A 12922-nucleotide genomic window follows, 5' to 3' on the forward strand; every position below is an offset into this window, starting at 1 on the left:
TAATACATGTGTAACTATGTATTTTTCCTCCAAGAATAAGTCGTAAATACATTGTATGTCATGTGAACTGTGAATTTTGGTCCCGCCGGGTGATCACTTCAATGAAGCATTCACCAATTTTGACAGGTGATCACTTCACAGGGTTACAGAATTCTCCCCCACCACAGTACCAAAAATACTTCTTAATTTTTGTTGGGCGCCAGATCCTACAAGGATTGTGCACCAAGTAAAACACTAATATATTGGGGGACAACAAATAATATATTTCACAAATTACTATTTAATTACACAATTAATTCTTATTTAACAAACTTGCGGAAAATTTTTACGGACGATGTTGTTGGGATGGTGGCTGCAGAGCAAGAGGACGATCTTCTTTTTCAGACCCAAAGTCAGGGCAATCATTCCCCCACCATCGAGTGATAATTATAGATACATTTTTGGCTAGAGGAACCAAAAAGGAAAAAGTAGTTGTTCTGCTTTTGTAGTGATAGTCGCTAGCATTTGAAAAAAAAAACTTCGCCGAGATTTCTTTTTGAAGCCAATTTATGAAGTTCAATTAATGAAATTTCAACAAAATTTTCTCTTTCAACAAAATTTGGAAAGAAAAATTTCTCAAGAATAATTAAAATTCACAAAAACATTAAAAAATAAATACAACATCAGCCACTTTTTTTAGTGTTGCCAGATTCGAATGCAAAAATGACTTTTTCCTTTAGTGGTGGTTCCTCTGTCTCTGCTTGAACTCTATTGCATTTTTCATCGATTTAAGAATAAGCAGAATATGCTGCATGTTTACGTTAATTTTCAAACAATTAACATTTAGGACTTAATATACTTAACATGCATATACATTGATGTAGTATACGAGTAGATACTGAATGAGCAATTGATTGTACAGAATCAGTAGTAGCTGTGTTCATGTAAACGGATCCAAGTCGGAAAGCTTTCGGATGGGTGTTGGACTGCGTTAAGAGTGTGTTCTATTACCATTATTGTTTATATTATATATGGACAAAATAATGGAGCGAAGTCGGGGGCAGAATGCGATTCGTATTGAGGATTTAAGGATGAGTCATCTCTAGAGCTGGCCAAAATATGTATTTGCATGTTTTTATTAAGCGTTCTGAGGCTCAATTTGACCCTTTATCTTCACGAATTAGGGTCTTGTGGTTCTAATAAACCCTATTTAAAAATGCATATTTTGACATAGGGGAGACCAGGGAGGTTGGGACACTTTTTCATGTTTTGACTTTCAGACACTATTGCAAAAAATCAAGTTAGTGTATTACAATTTTATGCGGTCTTTAAGATACTTATGGGTATTGACTTTATAAAAAAGTACTCGAAAGAACTTGGAAAACAACTGAGTTTTCTTGGAGAAGTTAAAACATTTAACTTGACGTTTTGTCCCAAATCTCCCCGATATGGGGCAGTATGGTACGCAAAATTTGATGTTTGGGACGCGTTTTTTCTCGAATAATTTGCATTATTGGAGCACATTATATAATTTTAAGTACTAGATTAAAAATATTTGTAATCGAAATAAAAAGGTTTCATCTGTTATTTCATACTTAGAAATTATTATCAATTTAATTTGTACAGTACAGTCATTTATTGTCAATCAATTATTTAAAGTATTTTCTTCTTATTTTCCATCTAATTTTCTTTTCTCTTTTTATTCTAAATATTGCAATCCTCAGGCGAGAAGATTTTCTTGCAACTCTTAGTTTTGAACTCATTGACAGATTCATGTATGATCTTACGACAACTGCATTGTACCTGTTTTCTCATTATTTCTCTAAATAAGCTCTTGCCTTGTCTTTTCTGGAAAACTTGTGAGAATTGTAGAGTAATTGTACGAGAAATTTTCGAAAAAAGAAAATAGTTTTTAACGAGATTAGACAAAAGTAAAATATCCTCTAGAGAATAAATTATTGATCCCCGAGACATTGATGGTTTAATTGTCCCTGTAAACAAATCTTCAACTGGTAAAGTATGCACAAGAGGGAGATTTCCAGTAGAAACTGGGCATTACTCTTCATTTTGACAATAAACAATTGTATACCACCTACAATCTTGTCGAAAATCAACGTCCCATTCATCCCCGTTCAGGTGTCCCAAACATCCCCGTGGGTAATTTTGGTATTTAAAACCTTTGAGTAAAAATCAAGAGTGTATGATCTCGGAAACTTTTATAAATATATGTTCCCAGATTACACTGCTAGCTAATGACATAAAAAAATTTTGATTATATGTTGCTGATATAAAATACAGAGTGAAAAACCGAGACGTGAAAAAATACAATTTTTAGCAATTTTTAACAATAAAACTGAGGATATCCATTCTTTTGGTCAAGATACATCTTACTATTGCCTACACTGAGAAAAATGTGGATGGTAAAATTTACCATCCTCCATACAAAATTCTAATGGCCGGATAATAAAAAAGTCACCCAGCAAACGCAATATTAAATTGGACTGTCAAAAATTGTAGAATCTATTGCATGGATAGTAAATTCTAATAGCCGGATTGTAAATTCTAATATCCAGGATATTAGATTTTACTGGCCGAATGGTAAATTTTACTGGCAGGATAGTAAATTTTACTATCCGGATATTAGAATGAAAAATATCGGAAAAATTTATTTTTCCCTATTTTCATTGATTTTTTGGCCATAGTTTGAGGGCTTGGGGTCCTTCTTGGATGACATTCTCTGTATTTCAAGCCATTTTGAAGCGTGAAAATTGACGACTGGGCTGAGATTTGAACACGCGACCTTTGTGATGACAGTCCAGCATCTTCCAGCTGCGCCACGAATTGCTATAATGTATTCAAAGCATATCGGGAACCGTTGCATCGGCACACACGATATTCCAAAATGACATTCTAACAGCAGGATGGCAAATTTTACTGTCTTGGATAGTAATTTCAATCCAAATTACTATCCTCCGTTAAAATTTACTGTCTTCCAGTTAAATTTTAACATCTAATATGCGGCCAGTAAAATTTACTTCCCGGATATTAGAATCTAAGAGAGGTCAAGGTAAAATCTAAATGAGGATAGTAGATTTTACCATCCGGCTGTTAGAATTTACTATCCATAGGATAGTAAATTTTAAAATGTCAAGATGGTAGATTCTAAAGGAAAGTTTCTATGGAGGATGGTATTTTCTACTATCTTTTCAGGCAGTAGAATTTAAAGACACGATTTGTAGAAAATACCATCCAAATTTTTCTCGGTGTACGATACTGTAGTGGTTTAAATCCATTTATTTCAAAAATTAATTGAAAAAATTGCCTTGTCCCACACTACCCCTGTCCCAAACCTCCCCGGTCTCCCCTATTTCATGTTAATTTGCATATTTGCATTTTTACATATTTTTTTGCATATTTACGAATTTTGTTTAAAAAAAAAATTTCTTGTAAAATGAAAATTATATAACTTCTATCACTGTATGTAAAAAAAATTTATGTATTTAAATTTATAAATTTAGGTAATATTTATTAGGTATCTTAAGATACGCCGACTTATATATTTTCTGCTTCATATATCGATCTCTATACTTTTTATAAACATACCATTCCTTCATAGTATTGCGAAATTCTATTTAAAAAAAATTGATTTTATGCGCTCCAGGGGCTCCAGGGACTGAATTCGAGATATTCTTCTCAAATTTTATTTATAATGAGATAATATATTGAATATCACATGAAAATAATTTAAAATGGCTAAAAATAATATTTTGTATCACAATTTGAACACTTTCATTGAAAATCAACTGCAATAATGCCCAAAATGGCAAAAAGCTATCTCACTCGAGATAGCTTTTTGCTTCCGGAAAATTCCGAAAATTTTATTTGGAGTGTTTTTAATCAAATAATATATGAAAAAACATGTGAGATCTCCTGTAGTGATCAAAACATTGATTTTAAAAGCAAATTTGAAATCGAATAATAATACTATAATAATTCTGAAAGTATTAGTGTTTCTGGATTGAATTAAATATTTATCAATAACATTTAAGAAGAGGTTTAAAAGTTTAAATGATTGGAAAGGCATATTCAAAATATATCTTTTTCAATAAATCCCATTATTGAAAAATGTAAATAATATAATAATTTAGATAAGAAAATACAAAGAATAATAAGAACTGTCGAAGTTCACTGATGAAAATTACAACCAGAAACTATATTAAACTGCCTTTTCGGATATAAAATATTACTTCAATATTTTTTATTATTTACTTTTTTTGGAAATAAAATTCTAAAATATTTTACAATCTTCTTGTTTTTTTTTAAACAATTTGTATTCAATTATTATACAATTAGCTAATCTTTGTAAACATCTCTGTTCCGAATGGATTGACTGCTTGGTCTGCCAGGAATATTTTATACATTTTCTTCTAACACTTTATAAAATTTTAAATTATCAGCACTACAATCAAACGAAAATTAATCAATAGATCCTATCAGCAAAGATATCCAAAGCCAGTCGTTGATTTATCCACTTTAATTGGTGGTTTTTGACGAGATATTTACGCTATAACAACGTTTCTAATCATTTTTCTAGATATTTTAAAAGATTTTCCATGAAATTTATTAATAGATAATATTTCTAATATCATTGTGGTCTATTAAAGCCACTTTAATAATATAAAGTACGTAAAATATCTTCTAAATACACATTCCGTTATTTATATAGTTCAATATGGGAATTTCCATCCGGAATTCCCGTCCGGAATGAAATATTTCGTGAGAATTCCCGTGGGAATTCCGTCTGTTTACACGGTTACCGTGTAAACAGACGGAATTCCCATGAGATTTTCCATTCCTGATGGGAATTCCGGATGGAAATTCCCATATTGAACTGTCAAATTTTTACCATCCGCCTATGCGCCTCTAGTTGATTTCAAGCGCAACACAAAAATGCTCCGAAGATTTGAATTTCAAAATGTGTTTTTCCGAATATAAATAACGGAATATTATATCTGGAAGGTCTGGAAGATATTTTCAGCTACTTTATTTTATTAAAATGGCTCTATTATATTACGTTTTGTCTTTTATACTCAATTATTTATATGACAAAGTCTTTGGAATAATGCAACAAATTAGCTGTAGTTTTATTGTTCTAAAGTGCATTAAAGAGCTGCAGATAGTTGTTCATGTTATTTGGTGGTCAGTCGAACAAGAGTCAGGATGGACATCATGGAGAAAAATTTGTCAGCAAAGGTGAGAAAATATTATATATTATGAATAAAACTATTGCATTCATTTAGAAAAGGTTACTGAAGAATCCTAATTTAATTTTTCGTCTCACAGGAATCTGAGATTGAGCTTATTATAAGCGCAAAGAGAGAAAATCCAGCGTTATACGATAGCACGCTGAAAGATTACAGGATGAAATATCCTGAGAGCATCAAGAAAGTGGTAAGGAAGCTGGATATCTTTGGTGAGTAAAAAATTGGATATCATTGTATTTATTTGAGTATTCTACTTGTTTCGTATGTTATAAATTTATTGTTATTTTTTTTTTAGAAAATAAAGTAAAAGATAGCATACGGTATTTGAAAAAAAAAATTCGTGAGGAATATCACAAGTTGAGGACTGCTGGTGGAGTAAAAGGAAGAAGTGGTGATGGTGCCCCGGAAACAGATGATGAATCGTATAATGGAAGTGGATGGAAGTGGTTCCAATACTGCGATTTTTTGGAAAAGGTGACTGAAATAAAAGGAATGAGAAATTCCCAGACCTTTCAGAAAAGACTTATCAGGAATAGAGATATCGAAAACAGAGGCCAGGAAATTACATTTTCTCATCCACAACAAAGTGCAGCACAACTGCTTTTAAGTTCCCGGAAGCCACTTCAACTCTCTCAGCCGTCTTCATCTCATCATTCACGAAATCCTGACAGCAATTCTTCAGCCATCCTGTCAGAACAAACGAAAATGCAAAGTTCTGGGACAAATGAGTCACAAGAACCTCAACACGAATATTCCCAGTCAGAGTTTGCTACTACTATTGTACAAGCTGTAATTCTTCTCCACAATTTTATAAGAAAGACCAGTGAAAGTAACGATCTAACTTTTGAAAATGTACTTAAAGTTGATGTCTTAGGAGGAAATGATAGACTTATGCCCGGTAGACCAAGCAGCGAAGCTAAATTAAACAGAGATAGATACAAGGATTATTTGTATAATAATTAAATTCAAATTATTCCAAAAAATTTTTGAACTCTATTTTCAATGAATTGAACGATAAAGAATATTTATGTTTTATTTCGAAGTAATGACCAACGCACAATAAGTTTTGTTTAGTAAACATATTTTTGAAATTTTTATGAGAGTGAGTGAGATCTAGATCTAGCCATCTCCCTCATTCCTATTGAAAATTTTGAAAACATGTTTACAAACAAAAGTTATTGTGCGCTGGGCATAATATTTTATAGCAACCTAAATATTTAATTCAATCCAGAAACACTAATACTTTCAACATTATTATATAGTGTTATTATTCGGTTTCAAATTTGCTTTCAAAATCAATTTTTCGATCACTACAGTAGATCTTACAGGTTTATATGTATACTATTTGCTTAAAAACACTCCAAATTAAATTTTCGGAATCTTCCGAAAGCAAAAAGCTATCTCGAGGGAGATAGCTTTTTGCCATTTTCAGAAAATTGAATATTTCACCCTCCAACGGAAAATCACCATTTGAAATTCAAAATATTTCAACACATTCGGGCAGTTTCGTGCACTTTTGCAGAGGGCGCCTGTATAGCAAATTTACCATTTACTCGTGGGAATTCTCGTGGGAATTCTGTCTGTTTGCACGGTTAAATTGAAATCGCTATTTTTCGCGATTTATGAAATAAATAAGCCGCAAAGTTACTTGTATTTTTACTGCTGCAACGTATAGAGTCGAAAAATAATAATTATTCGTTTTGAATTTACGATTTTGAGTATTTTTTAGAGCAATATTTTAAGCAAGTGCATCGAATCCAATATTTCTTATCCAATATACTTAAGTGTCATGAAATTTTCAGCAAGCAAAATGTACCTATTTGGATAAATACTTTGTCTATTGAATATTTAATAACTCTTGTGGAATACATAAAATTTGTATTTTGTTAATTAATATTTCATTTTATAATATATTTATATAAAAATGAGGCATGGCGAGAAGTGGTAATAGTCTGGAATTGATTTTACCACCTGTCGCCATCTCTTTTCAATAGGCGACGCTAACTTCACTTCGTAGATTCTCAGTTGTCAAATCTGGATTGTTTACGTTATGCAATAGTCCAATATTTTGTTTTTTTTTTCAATTAAAAGCGATGAAAAATCATTTAAAATGAGTAATAATAGGATGATCATGAGGAAAGAGAAATATTCAATTTAATCTTTGTATAATATTGCCTAAAATAATTGAGTTTGAACCTTTCCAAGTGGATGGCGAGAAGTGGTTACAGAACTGGCGAAAAGTGGTAAAAAGTGGCGACGAAGTGGTTATTTGTGCATTGTTAATAAAAATCAATTTTTTAAGTAGTCCAATGTTAAATTGGAGGACTATTGTTTTCATGAATCTGCAGCCAATACTATTAAGTAACCTTGTGTCAAATTTGAGTTATCTTGTACTAAGGGTTCAAAGATTATAGTGAAATTAATTCCCGTTTTTCCTAAACATAGCGATAAGTGGTTACTCCACCCTATGTTTTTTACATTTGACGTTGAAAAATTATTAGAAGGAATGAACTGACCACTGACGAAACGCGAGACCTCCAATGAATTTTTTCACGTTATATGGGCTGTCCGTGAGTGGTGAGAGCAAAGAAGGCACGAATTTCGCGAGACCATAATTCGGGCTGCAATGGGAGACCCTAATTGGGGCACTCAATGGGTCAAGTGGTAGAGCATTAGCTCTGTGATGCAAGTGTCCCGGGTTCGAATCCCCTTTAGGTCACCAGGAATTTTTCTGGCGTTAAAGGTGTTCGGATTGCATCCAGTGAACTTTACTGCACTTGATTCCACGGGGCATGGGGCTGACAACCTCATCCTGTATAAGAAAAAATAATAATGCATGTCTAGAAATCCCCTTGCGGGAACGTCTAGTTCCTTCATGGAATGTTGTACCAGCATTATTATTATTATATTAATGAATTGAGGTCATTGTATAGGGGTGAAATGATGTTCAATCACATTTTCTTTAAATCGTATTCTAAAAGAATAAGAAATCCTTAGATTGGTACTTCGGAATACGCTTAAAAACACGAACATCTCAATCATAAAACGGTTAAGATTGCGCTTAAAAATACTCACAGCTCAATCTTAAAACGTTTAATAATGCGCTTTTTAAGGACATTTTTAACCATTTTACGATTAAGCTATGCGTATTTCTAAGCTCAATCTTAAGCTTTTTATGATTGAGCTGTGCCTGTTTTTAAGCGCTGAACCGTTTAATCTGAACCGTTTAACGTATGTGCTTTGCGTGTTTTTAAGCGTAATCTTAACCTTTTATGTTTAGGCTGATGTGGGTGTTTTTAGACGCATTCCCAACAGTTTTACTACAGAGCTGTGCCTTTATCTAATCGGAATCTTAACCATTTTACGATTGAGCTGTGCGTGATTTTAAGCGCAATCTAAACCATTTTAGATTGAGCTGCGTTGAGCTGGTAGTTCATGCTGAGGCACTTAGGATTTGATGTACAATTTATGCTTTAGGTGTGCGCGTTTTCTAAAATCAATATGTGGAAATTTCAGCTTATGTGTTCTGTGTCTAAAGCTAACCGGAAAAGTTTTTATTATTAATACTGCTAAGTTTCTAAAATTAAGTTTTAAGTTTCTAAAATCAATCCAGATAGTTTCTTGATTTGATTATTTAAAATTTTTATAAACAATCTTACAATTTCTAAAAATCAATCCCAAATATACTAAACTCAGGCTGCACTTATAGATAGCTTTAAGTAATGCTTTCTTATATAAGGGAAAGATTTTAATCACAAAAATATCATAAAAAGTAAAATATCAATTGTCACATTCATCAAAGGAAGTAAAATATTACAAAGCATATTTTTATGTTTCAAAAACTTACTGAAATAAGATTGCATTGTTATTAAACGTTGAATTCAACTACTTCAAAATTAACAGACATTGTTTCATTTCTTTTTAAATTTATTATTGGTTCAAAATTAAAGGATACTCAATTTATTTTAAACAAATCCAAAATCTTAATCTAGAAAGCAAGTTGTGAGATAATCGCGCTTGAAGTTTCCTTAAAGTTATCTTGTCGTACTGCGTGTTCGATTTACCACAGCTGTAATTTTGTATATTTTTCAGAAATATTGCTTTGGGCAATAAGATTTTAAGTGCATTTTTAACGACTACTAATATTAAGCAACTCAAAAATTGTTTTTCAAAATACAATACGCGAAATGATTACTGAAGACAGATCCTAATGAAAAGTAAACTTACAATAGTTAAAAGTTTTTTTTAATTGCTACAAAATACACTTATTTGGGTTAAAAAATAAATTAAATAAATGCATATTTTTCTTGCATATTCTATGATTTTTCGTGCATTTTTATGTCGCATATTTTGAATATATTTTTGCATATTTTGGCCAGCTCTAGTCATCTCCTTCTGGCAGATGATTTGGTTGTTTTTGTAAATAATGTGGTTAGGTCGGAGGTAATGGTAATGTAAAATTCACTCTTCATATTAGAGGAGTCCTATTGAAACAAGTGGAAAAGTTCAAGTATCTCGGGGTGGATTATGTAAGTAAGTGAACCCGGTGAACGATTCACTTGACAGGTCAAAGTGAACGCGTTTCACTAGTGAACCGCTAAAATGCGATTATGAAGGCGGCGGTGAACGATTCAGTTCACTCAGTTTTTTGAGGTTAGATTTTTCACCGTCATTTGATGGGGTGAAACTGGAAGTGAATGCAATTTTTAGGACGAAAAATACATTGAAGAACCGGAAGTAAGGCTTTTTCACAGAACTAGTTTATAATGCGACTCGAAATCATTGAGTTTATGAACTCAACTATAAACTATAACGAAACACTGTTTTCGTGGCACGTACAGAGTATTCACTTCCGGACAAATCGAAAAGATTGACAAAATTTCTCACTCACGTTAACAGACGCTGCTCTCAGGTTTGTACACATTTTGTATTATTTTAACACTAATTTTAGTCCATTTTTGCTAAAATATCGCGGAAAACTTAGAAATTTGTGAAAAACTACATGACCACTGAACAAAAACAATGAAATTTGACGTCTTCGAATTCACTCTAGCAGTTTTTCACCGCAACTGATTCACTCACTCATTCATAATCACTTTTCTAGCAGTTGTGAACGCGAGCGGTGAATCGTTCACTTGTGAACGTTTCACCAGTGAACGTTCATGATTTTTACATAATCCACCCCAGGACGCAGGAATCTCGTCGTGGATCCAAAGCGAAGGCCGAGCTTAAGTCGTTCTTCTAAATTTTCGGTTTTATGGTCATGACATTTGGGAAATTACTGAAAGAGTAAGATCTCGAGATGAGGTACCTTCGGGCTGTTAAGGGAATCATTAAGGGAATGTAGTCGCTCGTGAAGAGCTAAAAGTCGAGGAGTTGCTTCTTCGCATTGACAGATAACAACTTCGATATACAGTAGTGTTCCTCAAATTTGAATGTTTGGGGGGTATGGATGACATTTCTCACTACTCAAATTTGAACAATATTTTCAAAAACATAACGGAATTTTTGTAAAATTCCCTTTTCCTAAATTAAGATAAACAATTTTAAAGAATATATAAATGTAATTTTGAACAGGCATTCGAACATCTTCCTGTAGTAGCAGAGGAACGACAAGCGTAGGGTGTTAACTTGGGTTTTCTAGGCTCCCCACCCCGTTAGGGAAACGCGGTTGAAATTGAAAATGATTGAAAGAATGACGAGTCTTTTTCAAAGACATGATCAAAAATGCTCATAGTGTATTCTAGATACAGAAACACAGCTTCAAAGTAGGCCCTACTATAGAACATTTTATTGTAACGTTTTGCAAAAGTTTAAAATGGGCAAAAGCGGCTAAAAGCTTGATGTGGTTTATGGTGCTATTCCAATGAAAAATGAACATAATTTTATCACAACTGTTCTCAAGTGCTTCTACATAATCGACATTTCATTGTGTTTGGTATTGTAGTAAGACTATTGAGGCTATTGAGCCTGGAGGAGTTGGAGGGAGGAAGCCCGTCCTGACTGTTAAGGACAAATCGATTATCAGTTTGCCTTCAACCGTGAATCTGTGAGGTAGCTCGATTCGTTATATACCGGGAGGCTGAGAAATCACTTCAGAATGTTTCGGTGTGGGTCAGTGACATATATAACTACAGTATATATTCCTGTCTTGACTGTTTTGTGGTTTTAGAACATGATAGGACTCGGAAAAATAGTCGTAACAGGAATCAACACATAGAAAATTCGATAAGGCAGAAACACTTGACAACAGCAAAGTGCTAAGAAAGAGAAAATCTTTCCCTAGAACAGTTAGTTTTAGCACATGACTGTTCTTAAATGCTTCTGCATTATCGACTTTTTTGTGTTGGTTCGTGTCTGGACTGTTTTCCCTCAGTAGTCGCAGTGTTCTAAAACCACCAAACAGTTGTGACAGGAGCCAACACAAAGAAAATTCGATAAGACAGAAGTAGTTGAGAACACTTAAGTGCTAAAAAACAGCAACTCTTTCTCTTTAACAGTTTTTTTTTTTAGAACGTGACTGTTCCCAAGTGCTTTTGACAGTCCTCGCCTGTATTCGCCAGTCCTCGACGTGGTCCAAAACCACCAAACCAGTCGTGACAGGAACCTACACAAAGACAAATCGATTATACAGAAACACTTGAGAACAGTCAAGTGCTTTAAAATATGTCTCATTTTTCATTGAAGTGGCACCATTGTTCCACGGAATTAGTGTAAATTACATTGTATAAGGGAAATTGGGCAATAATGAATCTGTGCTGCTGAGTTTCTTTGCAGGATGTATCTGAATATCCAGCCAACAATATCCAACTGGGCTGCGACAGGTGATGAATTCTCTCTAATTTTTGAGACCAATCCTCTGGCTGAGTTTGTGGAGTTACCCAGCGATATTGGTAACTTGAGGTACAGCGCAATCCTCTGTGGTTGCATTCGTGGAGCTCTCGAAATGGTCCAACTCGAGGTGCAAAGCTGGTTTGCCCAGGATCATTTAAAAGGGGACGCCAACACAGAAATCAGGGTGAAATTTATCAGGCGTCTAGAGGACGCTATTCCAGCAGGTGAAGATTAAATTCGTCTGTTAGTTTTCTGTAAGGAAAGAAGAAGAATGATGCAAAAACTGCAATGTAATGTCATCATAAAATCACAATGAAGAAGGGGATGATTAATAAATTGAATTCCACAAGATTATTAACATTCAGAGAAATAAACAATTAAATTACCAGGCACGAGTCTTTTTTTCTGTGTGGCGTGTTGAATGTGTTCCGATAGGGAAGTTGATACGCCATTGACGCCAATTTAATCAGCACCGAGTGCAAAATATGGTCGTCAGCAGATGTTAGAGGTAGATAGTGGTGATGCAATTAGCAAACTTACTATATTAGCCACAATCCTTTCAACCATTCACCGGGAAATTGAATTCAAATGGAATACTCACGTTATTTCCCAAAAGAAGATAACTTTCCTCTTGAAACTTTTCAATAGACATCATTTGCATGAATGAATTAATTCACTACCTGTTGCTGCTAAGAACGATTTCAATGGAACTTAATAATTTTGTTCTAATCGTTTTAATATTTGTCTCTCAATCGAACTGAAAAGTTAACATTTAACTTTTCCTAATTGGTGCTAAATGGTTTATAAATTTGGGATGAAAATGAAGATGGGGTTGAAATTAGAGA

General features: G+C 33.4%; 1 protein-coding gene across 1 annotated transcript; it reads left to right on the forward strand.

The window, feature by feature from the left end:
• The first annotated feature begins 5967 nt into the window (after positions 1-5967).
• On the forward strand, positions 5968-12312 carry LOC129805022 (trafficking protein particle complex subunit 3-like). Its single transcript, XM_055852825.1, has 3 exons — positions 5968-6032; positions 11191-11292; positions 12021-12312. Exons 1-3 carry the CDS (start codon positions 5968-5970, stop codon positions 12310-12312), a joined length of 459 nt encoding a protein of 152 aa, XP_055708800.1.
• Positions 12313-12922: the final 610 nt, after the last annotated feature.

Source organism: Phlebotomus papatasi, chromosome 2 (assembly GCF_024763615.1).
Source record: "Phlebotomus papatasi isolate M1 chromosome 2, Ppap_2.1, whole genome shotgun sequence".
NCBI classification, from domain to species: Eukaryota; Metazoa; Arthropoda; class Insecta; order Diptera; family Psychodidae; genus Phlebotomus; species Phlebotomus papatasi.

Coding starts and splice junctions, on each gene's coding strand:
- LOC129805022 (XM_055852825.1), top strand. CDS start 5,968: ATGAGTCACAAGAACCTCAACACGAATATTCCCAGTCAGAGTTTGCTA. Junction 6,033..11,190: donor CTACTACTATTGTACAAGCT/GTAATTCTTCTC, acceptor TTGGTATTGTAG/TAAGACTATTGAGGCTATTG. Junction 11,293..12,020: donor TTGCCTTCAACCGTGAATCT/GTGAGGTAGCTC, acceptor GTTTCTTTGCAG/GATGTATCTGAATATCCAGC.